We start from the raw sequence: 17188 nt of genomic DNA on the forward strand, positions 1-17188 counted from the left end.
ACAAGGGGCCCAAAAGCCACTCACTAATACGCTGTTCTTTCTTAGTATATGAGGGGCTCAGGGTGACTTACTGAACTGGCAGGGACTCCTCTGTCACTTAGAGATGAGGAAACTGAGGCTTGGAGAAGGGAAGTGATTTTCTTATTGTCACACACTTTGTGATGGAGATGAGGCCAGAACTAGGGTGTGTCCAGGAACTGCACATGTTCACCCAGCATTCGGTTCCCCAGCACCCTTGTGCTCATGGCAGACATTGTTGGTCCATCCTGGAATTCTTTCCCATTGAGCCTAGACTCATACTTCTCGATTTTAGCACAGTGCTCTGGGAAGCCATTGCCAGTTGATTGGAAATGGCACGTGAGATGATGTTCAGTTGCCATTCCGGCATGACCAGTACTAGATCCAGTACTGCAAAGAGGATGGCATTAGTGTAGGTCACTCACAGGTTTCAGAAGCCTGGAGATCCAAGAAATAGGAAGATAAAGCAGGAAGGAAGTAACTCAGCTGAGCATCTTCTGTGAGCCAGATGCTGATGGAGGTTGGTGCTTCCATATGCACGTTCTTGTCTCACCTCTGAAACTCACCAGATCCCCATTCAAGGGGAGTCAAGCGTTGGTCAGTCCAGACAACAATCAACAAGGGGGGCAGAGAGAAACGAATTGTGGACCTAGCCAAAAACATAAGACAAAGCAAGTCCATGATGGGCTCCAAGGACTGGATGGGGGAAACCACGATCAAAGGACAAACCCGACGGGCAACAGGGGGGCCAAAAATGGGAGACGAAGCCCAGTGCTGGTGGGTGTGGGGTCTGGGGGGCAGCACAGCCGACGGGCAGAAGTGGGGAGGGGTGGGGCGGAGTGGAGGGACCTTAGAGAGGCAGTTGTCTGGTGAGGGTGCTCCCTTTTTCCAGGGATCTGGTACAGGGGTACTGCTGGCTGTCCAGAGCTGCCTGACATGGGGCTTCCTCGGCAGATGGTGGTGACATTGTCTGTGCCTCTTGTCTTGAGAATTGCCTCCTCTGGGCTTGCTGGCTGCAGGAATGTTCCCCGAGGCAGCCAAACCGGCACCCCACCTCTTCCTGAGGGAAAGGCACTGATCCATCCAGACAGGGGTGTCCGGAGGAAAGCCACGTGTCCTTTTTCCCAGTGCCCGCTATCCGGGGAATGGCTCAGGACCCCACTAAAGGCATTGCTTTTCCCCTTTCATCAAAGGAGATATTTTTCTTTCCAGTTTCTACCCACACGTAGTAATGCACACATTTTCTGCATAGTTATAAGCATGATAAGGAGAATTGTTGTTTTTTTTAAAATAGAAAAACCTCAGACCTTTTCCATTCAACGTCATAGCAACCCTTAGCATCCTTCGATTTCTGAGCAAATGATCACATGATTGCTGTGTCTTTAGCAAAGAACCAAAGGGCACTCCTGGCCTTAGGAAGTTGAGGAGAGGCTCAGATAGCCGGGCCAGGAAAATGCCATCAGCAGTGTCCTATGGGAGTAGGTTGCCGTTCCTAAGAGTCAAGTTTTTGGGAAGTGGGCAGGGAGGGGGGTTTCCCCCATTTAGTCACAAACCAGGCTTTGGAGCAGTGGGAGGATGGAGTCCCCATCATTTGCAGGTTTTAAACAAGCAAACCTGCAAATGATGGAAGGGGAGGTTCAGCCCTAATATAGTTGGTGCGCAGTTTCCCAGGGGCCCTGAGCCTGCTCCTTTCTACCATCAGAGTGGATTTGGTTTTGCTGATTACAAACGTGTGCACTGGGGATGGGGTTCTGCCAGTTGTTTGTACTCCCAGGGATGGCACCTTGGGTTTCCCCAGTGATGCTGTAAATGTCCCTGAGAGCCAGGCCTAGGCTTCAGGTCCCCATTCCATAACCTGTGCTGGGCTGGTCTTACCTGGGGCCCTCGAAATGAGCATGCCTCGCCCTCAGGGTATCACCCTGGAAGGAAATCCACACGCTCGTTGGGGCTCTGGGCTGTGATGACCCAGTGAGTGGGTCTGAGCATTAAACCTGGGGCACTGACAATGCCCTGTGTCCTCAGGAGCTCGGATATTGTTTCTGCTTTCTGTTCTCCTGCTTCCTTTTAGAGGAAAGACAAGGTTGAGAACAGTGCTGCCCCTCGTCTCCTCAGAGAAGACCTCTGTGCTGGGGCAGTTTGCCAAATGGGAAGAGCTACGAGCCAGGGAACCAAGGCCTGGCTTCACCACTGACTCATTGTCACCCTGGGAAAGGCATGCCCCTTTTCTGGGCCTCAGTTTCCCTGTCTGTAAAGTACAGGGATTAGGCTATGGCAGGATTCCTCTAAGTGCCAGTTCTATGGGGTTATTAACTGGTGATAGGAGCAGAAAGGAAAGCGGGGCCAAATCCGTTTGGGAAACGTTGAATTTAGCAAAATAAAAATGCTCCATTGCTGCAGATCTCCTCAGAGCCTTTAATACACTTTGTGGATTTCCAAAAGGGATTATAGCATAAGGTATTTCCAAAATTTATTTAAACACAGACCCTCTAAACTCTTCCAGTGTCAGTATTAGAATTCTCTTTCTCTCCTTGGAGAGCCAGCAAAGTCACTGATCTTCACTTCTTTGAGCGTCTAAGGCTGTTTGGTTTTTCAGTTTGTTTCTAAAATATAAATAGTCCTTGGTGAGGTCTTGGGGGTGGGTGAGGATCCCCCTTAAACCAGAGGTTCTTGAAAGTCTTTAGAAGATGGCTTTGGGGGAAGGGTTCCACTCTTGCAGAAACTGTATGCAAAAGCTGATGTGTCTAGTTTGTACACTTTCCTGGGGGTGGGGGGCTCAGGGTCTATAGCATTCATGACATTTTCTAAGGCATCCGTACCCCAAAGGTGGTGATGCATTGTGTTTTAATTCTTGGTAGAAATCATTTGATTTTGTAGGAATTTGGACAAGACTTTGATATCTTGATTGGAATCAGGGCAGTTGGGAACAGGGAACAGAAGTGACAGGAAAGTGGACAGAAGATGGGGAAAACGAGAGGGACCAGCAGTGGCTCCATCCCGGGCAGGGCATCCCTCCCCAATTCCTTCCCTGGTCCCACTATGAGTGCCTCTAAAAAGCATCACGTGGTTCTTGGCTATGGAACTCAGCTACTGAATATTAATTCTCTGTGGCAGGGAGAAAAGTACTGCTGTCTCGGAAAGGCTCCCTCTCTTACAGGTCACCGGGGCTCCATTTATTAAATTGTTGCTCAAGGGCATAAATGTCTTGCAAGTATGTGTCTCCTCAAGGTCAGATACTTTCTCTTCCTCAAAGACACGGGGGCCTCCACCTCGGACTCCCTCCATGCAAACTGGAGAGGTTGCTGAAAAGGTGAGAAGTGGTGACAGGAAACTTCCCTCTTTACAGAGAAAAGCCTGCCCACCAATGTGTCCGAAGGCAGTGGGGCATCCGTGGGGTGGCCGAGAGAAGGTTCTGTTGGAACCAAAACCAAAAGAGCAGATCCACAGAGGGAGACTCTGAAGTGTTAATTCAAAAGCTGAGTTCTCAAGTTCACCATTCTGACGGACTACCAGCCGTCCTTGGATCGCCGGCCTTCGCAACAGAATACTAAGCATGAGTTTACACATTATTATTTACCAGCAGCCTGAGGGATTAGAATTCTTGGCTCGAAAGGCCTCATGACTGTTCACACACATGACCCCACGGAGCACAGGGTTAGCAGTCGAAGGGGAGAAGGTTACTTGTGTAACCTTTGTGTTCTCACAAAAGCTCTTTCTTTCTCTCCTTGGATATCTTCTGAAATATCTCCACACCGCAGGTAAGAATTTGCTTTCAGAACCTGGTTAAAAAGGGGGAAGAGAGAAAGGACAGGCCTCAAAGCTAACTGACAACGTTCATCCGAAATCCTTTAAATTAATTGAAAATGCTGAGTCACACCCACCCATTGTATAACAGCCATTTACCCACATTGTGTAACAGCCATTAAAGTATTAGTGTTACTTTGGGGGCTACTTTATTATGCCACCCAGTGGTAAATCTCCTCTGGGCCCTCCCCCCCTTTTTTTTATTCCCCCAAAGAGTGGCAGTTTGCTAATTTATTTTCAAATGGGCTGAGTCTGGGTTGATCCCAGCCCCCTATTCAGCTTTTTGCCTCAGCGTAAGGATGGTGGACTACGTGAAAGTTGGTGTCCAGCCTGAAAGCCGTGCTTGATATTTTAAAAACGCTTTGAATGATCTACAAAGGCAGAACCACCAACCCATCACTTAGCAGGCGTTAAAGGATGACTTACACGTGCAGGCGGGTGAGCTCTGAGCTTCCGTCTCTCTGTGTCTTTTCTGGGTCTCAGTTTCCCCCTCTGTCAAAGGAGAGTTTGGACAGGAAGGTGCATTCTTGAGGCAGGATGATGAAGAGCAGAGATCCTGGACCCAGAAGGCCTGGCTTTGAATCCCCTCTTTGTCACTTACCAGCTGTGTAACTTTGGGCAAGTTACTTAACCACTCAGAGCCTTGGGCTCCTTCATCTGTAAACTGATGGTTACAGAATTGTTGGGAGGATTAAAAGCATTGCTGGATATAAAGTACTTTGAGCACTGCTTGGCCCCGAGCAAGGATAGCTACATGTGATTTACTGCTATGATTGTTCTCGTTGGGGCCCTGGGGAGATGATGCTTTGTGCCTGGCACTCATCACCCACCACTCACCATTTCCTCAGCTCCCTGGGCACACTGCTGGACTGGATTTCCCGCCTCCCTTGCGGCCCTGGCCACTTGGCAGAGTTCTAACCCCAGAATGTGGGTGGAAGTGAAATCGCCACATCCAGGTCTGACTCATAAAAACCTTCCCTGGGGGATGGATTTTCCATGTCTCTGATGCTCTGCCATTTCAGCGCAGATGAGTTTGGTACCCCTGGAGGCCCAGTGCTGAAGATGGTGTGGCCACGAGAGGGAAGGGACCAGGAACTCTGACTAACCGCTTGGAGAAGAGCTGCCTGCCTCTATGCCCAATTCGGACTTTGGGTGAAGAATAAACTTCAGCGGTGCCAAGCCAGTGAGGTCTGGGGGCAGCTAGAGTTACCGTAGCCAGGCGCTGGGCTAGTGTGGACATTTATGGAGACTCAGACATCCTTCCCGAGGGGTTGAACCTGCTTGTGGTTGTTCAATTTCCTGTCTCCAAGTTTCTGATGTTATCTGGGTAACTGAACCAAAGGACGCCCAGTTCTCTGGCTGGGGACAAGAGCTTGTATGTCCAGCAAGCACTGGCCTGGGCTCTGGCAAGCTCCCCACAGACAGCTGCCTGAGCTGGCTGCCCACACTTTCTGGACAATGGGGCCGAATTTCTGCCCAGATGCCATGGGGAGCTACTCAAGTTCCCCAGGCAGTAGCCCATGTTCAAAGTATTCCATTTCAGTTCTCAGATCTTGGTCCTCCCCGGTCTTCCCCATGGCTTTCCCTTGAGTGGGAATTAGCAGAAGCATTTGTACAGAAGCCTCCGAAGTGGGCAAAGTGAAACTTCCTCATTAAAACTCAAAATGTAACACCCTCCCCAACAAAGCCAGTGCTAGAAGGATGCTCACTGTGCTAAATTGTCTACTTGCTGACGGTGCCCCTGAGCTGGAGACGCATGTGTCCCAACAGTGCCAGGGGCATTTAGTAACTCCCCTTGTGGCGGAATCCCTCTCCCTTTGATGAAAATCTCCTCCAATGCTTTCTCTGTCTCTCTCTCCCCGCCCTTGTCATTTTTCTCCTGGCACGACTGTCATTTTTCTCCTGGCACGACTGTCATTTCTACCCACGTATTCAGGCCCCTCCAGAGATGCAGAGAGGCCAGGGCTTTTTTCTTTTTCTTTTTCTTTTTTTTTTAACATCTTTATTGGAGTATAATTGCTTTACAATGGTGTTTTAGTTTCTGCTTTATAACAAAGTGAATCAGCTATACGTATACATATGTTCCCATATCTCTTCCCTCTTGCGTCTCCCTCCCTCCCACTCTCCCTATCCCACCCCTCTAGGTGGTCACAAAGCACCGAGCTGATCTCCCTGTGCTATGCAGCTGCTTCCCACTAGCTATCTATTTTACGTTTGGTAGTGTATATATGTCCATGCCTCTCTCTCGCTTTGTCACACCTTACCCTTCCCCCTCCCCATATCCTCAAGTCCATTCTCTAGTAGGTCTGTGTCTTTATTCCTGTCTTACCCCTAGGTTCTTCATGACATTTTTTTTCTTAGATTCCATATATATGTGTTAGCATACGGTATTTGTTTTTCTCTTTCTGACTTACTTCACTCTGTATGACAGACTCCAGGTCCATCCACCTCACTACCTGAGCCATTAGAGAGAAATAAAGAAATGTGAAAACAAAATAGAGCACTTTCACAGAAAAACAAAAACCCAAGCTGCTATAGCCTTTGGCTGCTCAGTACACCAATTATAAAGGAAAATCCAGCTTTTGTGCAATGTCGTGTTTCATAGTGAGCATGGAGAGGCCAATCCAACAGCAGAACATTAGCAAGGGTCTAAAGTGGAGACATCTATGAGCCATGTCCCTTGCCAAAGAGCCCTTCCTACGGTCCCTTGTGGTAAGCTCTACCTGCCTTATTTCTACTCTCAGACTGACAAGCTCCAAGCGATCAGAGGGGCAGTGGGTGCACTCGGGGGTCTGCACCTTGGAGTGGAGGCTTGGACTGTGACTTATTACTCTGGGGATCTCGGCCAAGCCACTTAGTCTCCTTAAGTCACAATTTCACATCTGTGGTGGAGGCTGATAGTTGCCCATCCAAATCCCTCCTCCTCTGCTTCCACAGTAACAGGATTCTCCAGGGCACAGGATGCTCAGGTAGGCATTTTCAACCTTTCTTGGGTAGGCGTGGTCATGTGACTAAGTTTCCACCAGTGGACTGTGAGAACTGACACAGGCTGGGGCTGGGACTTCTGACATTGGGTGTTCCTGCATTGTGCTCTCCTCCTCCGTCCTGTGGACTGAAACCCAGGTGTGCTGGTGAATCAGCTTTGACTGTGAAGATGATGAGAGTGCCCTAGAGGATGGCAGAGCCACCACATGGCAGGAGCCTGGGCCCCTGAGTGATGAGGAGTAGTAGAGCTACCTTACAAACCTGGATGGCTCTATGGGGACTCTTGCATAAAAGAAACTGCTTGTTCTCTATGACTCTCTAGTGCTGGATTTCTTTTCCACAGTAGTTGGTCTTTAACTGACAACATTGTTCATAGGCTTATGGTGTGGTAAGTGCTGTACAGTTAGGGGTTCAATACATGTGAGCAAAGGGATTGGTCATTCCCTTGTTTAAATCCAAGAAATCTGAGAATAAGATTTACAAAACATAGAGCAGCTGCATAACTTGATTTCAGGGAACCCCCAGGCTCAGCCTGTTTGAGCATCTTTCCTCTGCTAGTTGGCCTTGGCTGAGAGTTCCCACCATCAGTCAGTAACCAGGAGATGACCAGGAAGGAAACAGGGATATCATATATAGCCTTCTATCTCTACCCAAAGAGCTAGTTAGCACACCTATCAGAACGAGTAGCTGTAGCATGGTGTCGTTGGTGAAGGGTATGGCTAATGGGCAGAAGACCAGGTTCACATCCTAGCTGTACCTCTAACTCCTTGTGCAAACTTAAGTGGGCCACTTAACTGTCAGGAGCCTCAGCTTCCTGAAGCATCCATAAAATGCGGATGCTAATTCTGCCGCTGCCTATTCCCCAGGGCTACTATGGGGATCAAAAGACACGAGATGGTGAAAACACTGCATATGGCAGATGCCAGTGGGAGGAACATAACAGATCAAGTCCTATTTGCTGAATGTGGAACAGGTACGCTTGTCCCTTCCTTCCATGAGTATTTGCTGAGGACCTACTAAGTCCAGTGAGGGGAGATGTGTGCAGGGGAGACATGGTTCCTGTCCCCACAGAGCTTAGAGTCTGCTGGAAACCATACACAAGGAAATAGGCAATTACAATGCAGCATGATGAATTATTTGATAGAAGTACAAGCCACCATAAAAATATAGAAGAGGGGGCTCTTAACTCAGACTTCTGTGGTCCTGGAAGGCTTCCCAGAGGAAATGATATCTCCTTTAAGGTTGGAAGCAACAGAAAGAGTTAGCCAGGTGTCTTAGTTCAGGCCGCTATAACACAAATACCCAGACTGGGTGGCTCATAAACAACAGAAATTTATTTCTCAGAGTTCTGAAGGCTGGAAAGTCCAAGATCATGGTGCCAGCAGATTCAGCGTCTGATGAGATCCACTTCCTGGTTCATAGATGGCTGTCTTCTTGCTGTGTCCTCACAAGGGGAGGTGGAGCTCTCTGGGGGTCCCTTTTATAAGGGCACTAATCCCATCCATGAGGGCCCCACCCTCATGACCTAGTCACCTCCCAAAGGCCCCACCTCCTAACACCATCACATTTGACAGTAGGTTTCAACATGTGAATTCTGTAGGGACACAAACATTCAGTCCATACCATCAGGCAAAGGGGGCTTTGGAGGTGGGAAGACTGTTCAAGGAAAATGAAACAAGGGTCACCTCTGAAGAGCAAGAAAGAACCTGAAAGAGATTCTGAGTGGCTGGAGCCTGGAGTGAAAGGAAGGGAATAATGAGAGATTGGGCTGGAGGAGCTGGGAGGGTTGGGAGCAGGGTAGAGAGAACACACTTGGATAAAATACCAATGCCCACTTCCTGCCCCCAGGTGGTTTAAAAGCCCCCCAGGCGATTTGAATGTGCAGCCAATGTTGAAAATACTGATTAGATCATGCAGGATCTTGTATGTCAAGCTCGGGAGCTGGAAGTCTAGCTTGAGAGCAGCAGGGAGTCTCTGAAGCTTTTATGGGAGGAAGGGACATCACCGGATTTTCCCTTTTACCCTAGCTGCTGGTTGGAGGAAGGAATGTGATGGAAAGACTGGGGTTAGAGACACTGGTTAAGAAGGCTGCCGAGGGGCGCAGGTGAGGCATGGAGCCAGAGGTGATCATGGGGATGGCAATAAGGGGACAAACCTGAGGCCTGAGTGACGATGGACTGGAAGGAAGTGCGGGAGAGGCAGGAAGACAAGGATGAGCCTCAGATTCCTGACGCGCGGGTCGGAATTCCTGAAAAGACTCCAGCTCCAGATACAGACTTACGAGTCAGCAGCGGAGAGCAAATAACTCCAGCCAGAGAACTGATGAGCTCTCCTGGGAAGAGGGGTGTAAAGAGAGAAAAAAAGAGGGCCTAGAACAGAGGCATAGAGGGCCGAGGGAAGAGCCGGTTGGAGAAGGAAGAGAAAAGCCATAAGCACACCCTGTTAAAAAAGTTAAGGGTGTGACGGTTTTAAGAAGGGTGTGTTTAGGCGCAGTTGCGCGCCGGGTCGTCAAGATGTCGTTCCCCAGGTACAAGCCGTCGCACCTGGCGACCCTGCCCACTACCCTTGACCCAGCTGAATACGACGTATCTCCGGAAACTCGGAAGGCACAAGCCGAGCGTTTGGCCGTAAGATCCCGGCTTAAACGGGAGTACCTGCTTCAGTACATCGACCCCAGCCGTCATGGGGTCATCGAAGATGCTGCCTTGATTCGTTGGACCTATGCGAGATTAGCAAATATCTATCCCAATTTCAGACCCACTCCCAAGACCTCACTTTTAGGAGCTCTGTTTGGAATTGGGCCCCTCCTCTTCTGGTACTGTGTTTTCAAAATGGACAAAGATAGGAAAGAAAAACTTATCCGGGAAGGAAAATTGGATCAAACATTTAACATCTCATATTAAGTCTGGCAATGATGACTATATGTACTGTTGTTTAAATGGATCTATTAATCATTAAAAAGTTTTTCTTTCTTAATATTAAAAAAAAAAAAAGAAGGGTGTGTTCAAGAGTGTCCAGTTCTGCTGAGATGTCTCCACAGGTCACTGGTAACCTTGACAGTGAAGATGAATGGGACCTTGGGGTGGTGCTGAAGTGATGGTGAGAGGGGGCACCTCCTAACAGGACAAGTATTTTTTACCTTCTTCACATTGTAACCAAAATGTGTATATTCATTCATTCTATAAATACATCATTTATTAAGTACCTAATGTGCTGGATACTGTGTTCAGAGCTGCAGACAAGACAGCAGGTCCTTGAGGTCCTCACTGGCCAGGAGGAGACAGATACTCTCTCCCATTTCACAAGACCATGTGATGTAACTACTATAATGGAGATGTACGTCAGGGGCTTTGCAACAAGCTGGACCAACTCTACCAGGGAGGGGGAAGGGGTGGCCAAGAAAGGTCCCAGAAAGCAAGGAAGTGGGATGAGGTTTGCCCTGGTGTGGTTGTCATGGGGGCTGTCCACTGCAGAGTGCAGAGTTCAGCCTGTAGTGGAAGAAGCGCACTTCCAGACCTGCCCATGTTGCTGGGGCCACGTGCCTGGCTTTGGCCACTGAGTGGTGAGCAGCCGTGTGCAGAGTCCAGAGTCCTCAGCTGCCAGCTCAAGACCCTCCAGTGGGCTCTCCTCCCTCTGACATGGCGAGCAGCAATATTTGAGACTGTGGCTGTTCCTAAGAACATGAGTAACTGCCCTCAAGACACACACCTCTTGATAGACAAGAAATGTAGAGGAGGAAAAACTATTTTCCCTCCACCTATCTTAGGTTCATTGGCTGGGGCCTTGTAAATTAGACCAACAAAGGACAGATTAACAAGAGAAAACCAAACAGAAGTTTATTCACCTGTGCATTGTGCATACACATGGGATTACCCAGTAATTAGTAATTCAAAGGGGTGGTAAGAATTTGGGTTTATATAGCATTTTAACAAAGTAAAAGTACATCTTTAGAGACGTGAGAAGACAAAGGAAAGACGTTTCGTGCTTCCATGGGTGGCAAATTGTGAGAAGGCAAATATAAGGGGAGATCAATGGCGGGTAAGGGCAATTTTTTTTTTTTTTTTTTTTTTTGTGGTATGCCGGCCTCTCACTGTTGCGGCCTCTCCCGTTGTGGAGCACAGGCTCCGGATGCGCAGGCCCAGCGGCCATGGCTCACGGGCCCAGCCGCTCCGCGGCATGTGGGATCTTCCCGGACCGGGGCACGAACCCGTGTCCCCTGCATCGGCAGATGGACTCTCAACCACCGCGCCACCAGGGAAGCCCAGGGTGAGTTTTAGCAAGGTTTGTAGATAGATTCCTCTGGTGCTGTCCCTGGGCTGATAAGGATCTAGAGTTGTCGCCAGTGATTAACTTCTGTCCTTCCTGGCACAGAGCATAGGGAAATAATCTCTACAGATTTATTTCCTACATTTAGGCAAATAGGGGACGTTTTTCTTGTATTTGCTTCTTCTTATTTGCCTTCAGCTCAAAATAATCCTTATGCCAAAGTAGCATGTTTTGGAGTCGAATATTCTGCTACCCTGAAGCAAACTTTTGTTGTTTTACCGTTTTTTGTGGTTACCACAGCATAACCTAGCCCAGTGGTTCTCAAAATGTGGTTCCTGGACCAGTAGTATCAGCTTCACCTGGGAACTTGTTAGAAATACAAATTCTCAGGCCCCACCCCAGACTTACTGAAGCTGAAACCCTGGGGTGGGGCTTAGCAATCTGAGTTTTAACAAGCCCTCCAGGGGATTCTAAAGCACAGTCAAGTTTGAGAACTGCTGCCCTAGGCGGTGCCAACTGATACAGCTATCTGGAAGACACAGCAGGAGGAATTACAATTCATGGAGAAGGTCGTTTAAGTAAACTCGGAAAAAAACCGAGTAAGATGATGAATTAAATGGTGAGGCTCTTCATGTCATAGGAATGAATATTTAAGAAAAAATATAGTGTACCTATCTGCACAGACTGAGCCTTCCTATCAAAATGCTGAAAATGGGTCATGTGGACAGTCTCCTACTATGTCACATCACAGAAAATACTGTTGCAGAGGGGATACTCAGAATCCAATGTCATTGAAGCCACAACTAGGCTAACTAAGATAAACCCAGAAATGCACTTTCCATTTGTCTCCATGGCCTTGCTTAGAAAATGCTCCAGGATGCTTTGAATCTGAAAGGTACATAAAATCCAATTCTCTCTTCTGCAGGGTGAGTCATTAGAGCTGCAGCAAAGGCTATTTGGTAATGGGCAGTATTTAAATGAAGCAAAAAGTACAATTTCAAATGAATTGCTTTTTAAACTGTTAGATAAAAGGAATCCATTTGTGCATGTGAAATTATTCCAAGGTTCTATTAATGGAGAGCAGGTGAAAGATGTCAAAGAAACATTCTATTAAAGAGCTGACTAAATGCTTAAGGACAGACACCTGACGACTCCTCTGGCCTGTTTTGGATTCAGAAATGTCTGTTTTTGCCAGCCCTACATGAGCTCCATGGACACAAGTTTTAGGAAAATACTAAATCCTAGTAATAAGATGCCATTTTTTAAGCTTCAATAAGTTTTTTTAATGGAAGTATAGTTGATTTATAACGTTGTATTTTTGTAGTGAGGTGAATAGACCTAGAGTCTGTCATACAGAGTGAAGTAAGTCAGAAAGAGAAAGACAAATACCTTATGCTAACACATATATATGGAATTTAAGAATTAAAAAAATGTCATGAAGAACCTAGGGGTAAGACAGGAATAAAGACACAGACCTACTAGAGAATGGACTTGAGGATATGGGGAGGGGGAAGGGTAAGGTGTGACAAAGCGAGAGAGAGGCATGGACATATATACACTACCAAACGTAAAATAGATAGCTAGTGGGAAGCAGCTGCATAGCACAGGGAGATCAGGTTGGTGCTTTGTGACCGCCTGGAGGGGTGGGATAGGGAGGGTGGGAGGGAGGGAGATGCAAGAGGGAAGAGATATGGGAACATATGTATATGTATAACTGATTCACTTTGTTATAAAGCAGAAACTAACACACCATTGTAAAGCAATTATACTCCAATAAAGATGTAAAAAAATAATAATGTATTAGTTTCAGGTGTACAGCAGTGATTCAGTTATACATATATGCATATATATAGATATATACACACATACCTATATATATAGATAGATAGATATTCTTTTTCAGATTCTTTTCCCTTACAGGTTATTACAATATATTGAGTATAGTTCCCTGTGCTATACAGTAGATCCTTGTTGGTTATCTATTTGATATATAGTGGTATACATATGTTTATCCCAAACTCCTAATTTATCCTCCCCCCCACCCCACTTTTCCCTTTAGTAACCATAATTTTGTTTTCTATGTCTCTGGGTCTAATTCTGTCTTGTAGATAAGTTCATTTGTATTATTTTTTTAGATTCCACAGATAAGTGATATCATAAAATATTTGTCTTTCTCTGCCTGGCTTTCTTCACTTAGTATGATAATCTCCAGGTCCATCTGTATTGCTGCAAATGGCATCATTTCATTTTTTATGGCTGAGTAATATTCCATTGTATAAATATACCACATCTTTTTTATACATTCATTTATCAATGGGCATTTAGGTTGCTTCTATGTCTTGGCTATTGTAAATGTGCTGCAATGAACATTGGGGTGCATGTATAATAAGATGCCATTTTGTTCATTAGAGATGCTTTAACCAATGTGACCCAAATGCTGTCTTACGGCGGGACAATAGTATATTATCGCTTTAACTTTTTCCTTTGGTGAAAATACAATGCCAAGGGCTCTTGGCTAGCTTTCCAAATGCCCATTTAACACTGTTCTGTGGTCTTTTATTTGTTAGTGATAAATAGCAATCCTTGTACAGTCTGGTCAATAAGAAGAAAATTCTTCAAACATATGAAAAGTGTCCTTTTTGTCACCGGCAGGTATGCTTGGTAGAGGTCACCCATATACAGGGAGATCCTCGATGGTAAGGCTGCTCTAGAGACAAAACAGAATCCTGAGCTGTTCTACACAAGGGCAACCCCGGTCTTTTCCATTTCATTTCCTCTAGGGGTTTCTACTGCAATTAGTCTTGTGCTCATGCCTTCAGTATCCGTGGGACTACTGAAAATAATTAGTGAATCTTCTCCTTCCCCTGGCCCTCCAGGTACCTCTCACCTGTGTCACTATGCCAGGCTAGCACAAGCAAAATTCTCCTTGCTTGGTCAGTCCAAGTGGAACTGTGAAGATGGTGCCCCACTAGAAGCATTGGGACAGATTTGAAAGGGCCATGCTTCTGACACTTGAATGTGCACACACATCTCCAGGGGGTCTTGTTAAAAATGCACATTCTGACTCAGTAGGTCTGGGCTGGAAACTTAGAGCCTGAATTTCTTGCAAGCTCCCAGGCAATGTTTATGCTGCTGTGGACCACATTTTGAGTAGCGATGGAATAACACACATTCCGCAAAAACAGTGACTTTTAGAACTGACGCTATTAAACAGGCATTTATCTAAGGGTCTGGCTCCCCTTTGCTTTGGGGTTCCTTGAAAGCAGGAACTGGATCTTACACATTTTTTGGTTGTTTTGTTTTGTTCTCTGGCTGGCACTTGGCATTAATCCCGCACTCAGTGGGTATTTATTTAATTAAACAGAGCTGGCCTTGTTCCAAAAAGGATTTTAAGTGGACTTAACCCCTGGCAGGCCCTAACTAGGGGCTTGATGAGTTGGCCAGGGAAGGAAATCATCCCCAGGGTAGCCACAAACCCTCTGGGCTGAGGCCCTTCCGCTAAAGGTCCCCACCACCCGCTTGCACCTGGATTTCAACTCAGCTGCTGCGCTTCTGAAATTCTCCCTCCTGCCCCATTTTTTAGAGTGGTTTACACTAGAGAGCCGATCAGAGAAAAGGAGGAAAAACAAAACAAAACCCAGAAACCCCGTGGGGCGCAGAACTCTCGGGTTTCTCTCTGCCGGGTCTCCAGCTTTGTGCAGGTCGGCGTAGCGCCCGCCGCCGGCTCCCCAGCCCGCCCCGAGAGCCCTGGAGGAACCGGCCCTGGGGGCGCGGGCGCTCGTCGGCTTGGTGCAAGCCTGTTTGTTAGCTCTGCTCGAGCAATTACTCTTCTCTTGCATCTCCCGCTCCGGGGGCGGGGGTCGTGGCGGTCTCGGGTCGCCTCGGGGGTCGTGCAGAGCCCGGACTAGAGCGATCGCTCTACTGAAACCCTTGTTCCCAGAGTCCCTGCGGTGCCATAACCCGTTCCTCTCTGCAGAAGCCTCGGAGGGTTAGAGAAGGGCTTGTTTCGGCTCCATAGGGGCGGGGGGGGGGAGAGAAAAAGGGAGAAGGAGGGTGATTGTGTGGGTCAGTGGTTGAGCCTCACGGGGGAAGGGAGGAGAGCCCGGGCGAGTGCGCCCTAGGGGAGGAGTACACGTGCTGGGGAGGCGGGGGGTGGGGGGGGGTGAGAGGCGGGCAGGAGGGGAGGAGAAGGGAGGCGAGAGCTGCGGGCGGGAGGCTCCACGGCCTCGCAGACGCAGGCGCCAGCAGCCGGAGAGAAAGTTCCCGGGGAGAGCTCGCCCCCGGAGGGCCGTCGTCGAGGCTGCTAGCGGCGAGGGTTGCAGGTCCCGCGCGTCCCGCCTGCCTCCCCGTCTGAGCGCACTGGGCCGCTGGGGCTTGGCTCGCCGGGAAGCAGGGAAACATCGCTGGCCGGCGGCTGCCGCCAAACTTGGAGGGGGAGGATGCTGCGAGTGCGAGCGGCGGCGCGGGGCACGGGGGCACACTGAGTGCTACCGGGGCTGCGGCCGGGCGAGGGCGCCGAGGCTGAGCGGGCAGGTAAGGGGCACCAGCGCCAGGGCTGCGCCAGCCCTGCGAGCCAGGGCCGCCAGCACCACCGTGCCGGCGTCGCCTCCTCGCCACGGAGCCACGGTGAGCGGAGCGCGCACGCCGCGCGCGGGACTCTGAGCTCCGGCCGCGTCGCGCGCCTGCACCTCCACTCCCCACTCTGGGCTTCCCCGCCGAGCTCGCCCGCGGGCCGTGAAGCTTTTTGGCCCGTAGCCTAGCCCTTCGCCTCTGAGCCTCGCGTCGCCCGCTCCAGTCCACGCCGCTCCGCCACAGATAGCACTCCGGCCAGTGGGGCTCCCCATCCTCTGCCAGAGACGGCATCCAGGCGCTCCGGGATGGCGCTCCGCGGCCCCCCGCGGCCGCGCAAAGTTCGCAGGAGACGAGAGATGCTGAGGCAGCAAGTTGCCTTCGTGTGCGCGATTTTGGCCCTGGTGTGCTGTGCGTCTGGCCTCTTTGGCAGCTGGGGTAGGTACTGGTGCGGGCCTGCCCCGGGAGTTGGGGGGCTTGGGCTGGAAAGCCGCGGGGCAGCTCCGAGAGGTCTTCCTTTCCTTCCCAGTCAGGTTGGCCTCAAGGGTTCATCCAGTCCCTTCCACACCAGGCAGGTAGAGCGCACCCAGGAGGGCTGATATCGACTCTCTGAGCTGTGGTGCCTGTTCCCCTGAGCTGCGCGCGGTCCCTGGGGCCTCAGAACGCGGCTGCAGGTCTGTGTTACTAAGGCGAAAGCCTGAACCACTGGCCCCCTCGGCGCCGGAGTTCTGTCCCTGGGGTGCCCAGGGAGTGTGGACAGCGCAGCGGCGGGGTCCAGGTGTGGATTCTCTTGGACTGGGGCGGACGAGACTAAGTGGACCAATTTCCATTTTGCGGAGCGGAGAAGGTTGTTCTCCGCGTCCCTCGAAAACCCAGATTCTGAGGCTCAGCTCTCCCCTCGCCCCTGCCAAAGGGGCGCCCTGGGTGTCCTGACGCGTCTTCTCCAAACCCTAAAAATGTTGGGGCAGTCTGTCCCCTCGGGAGGTTGCTGCTGTGTTTCAGCATCGTTTCTCAACTCCTCTTAATCCCCACGGGACCGGCTTGTGCCTGGAACCACTAGCCACGGTCCTTCATCCAAGGAGAGACTGAGGGATTTGGGAGTTACTTAGGATATACAAATTTAAGATGGAGAGAAAAAGAAACTTACAAAAAATATGTTTAGGGAAGGGAGTGGCGGATGTGCGCCTAGGCGGAAGCTTCAGAAGACATTCAGGTGGCTAACATTCCCATGTTTAGTTGGATGCTGTGGACCTCCTAGTATTGTTTTTTTAGTATTCTATTTTAATTTTTAATGTCCTCTAGAAACTTTATTTAAAAAATTTTTACTTGAAGTATAGTTGATTTATAATGTGTGAGTTTCAGCTGCACAGCAAAGTGATTCAGTTATACATATGTGTGTGTGTATATACATATGTATATATGCTTTTTTCCCCGATTACTGTCTAACATTTTAAAAAATGAAAGAAATGGCATGATTTAGCAACCTGGACATGGGGAATAAAGCAGATGGTACCTTCTTGAGCAGTTAGGGACAATTTAGAGAGGTTCA

At 49.0% G+C, this 17188-nt stretch overlaps 2 protein-coding genes across 3 annotated transcripts in view; both read left to right on the forward strand.

The window, feature by feature from the left end:
* Positions 1–9317: 9317 nt before the first annotated feature.
* Positions 9318–9726, forward strand: LOC308614266 (NADH dehydrogenase [ubiquinone] 1 beta subcomplex subunit 4-like; the record flags this gene model as incomplete). Its single annotated transcript, XM_081228569.1, has 1 exon — positions 9318–9726. The coding sequence occupies one exon, from the start codon at positions 9318–9320 to the stop codon at positions 9705–9707; it is 390 nt and encodes a 129-aa protein (XP_081084695.1). The 3' UTR covers positions 9708–9726.
* A 6221-nt stretch (positions 9727–15947) lies between these two features.
* SLC24A4 (solute carrier family 24 member 4) overlaps positions 15948–17188 on the forward strand; it is a gene marked incomplete at both ends in the record, with an annotated part of 190702 nt that continues 189461 nt past the window's right edge. For both annotated transcript variants that reach the window (XM_081230323.1, XM_081230324.1), the window contains one exon: positions 15948–16077. In XM_081230323.1, the coding sequence (XP_081086449.1) occupies positions 15948–16077 (130 nt within the window). The remainder of the gene's footprint in view (positions 16078–17188) is intronic.

The sequence above is a fragment of the Mesoplodon bidens genome (genome assembly GCF_964165515.1).
Source record: "Mesoplodon bidens genome assembly, chromosome: 3".
Lineage (NCBI taxonomy): Eukaryota > Metazoa > Chordata > Mammalia > Artiodactyla > Ziphiidae > Mesoplodon > Mesoplodon bidens.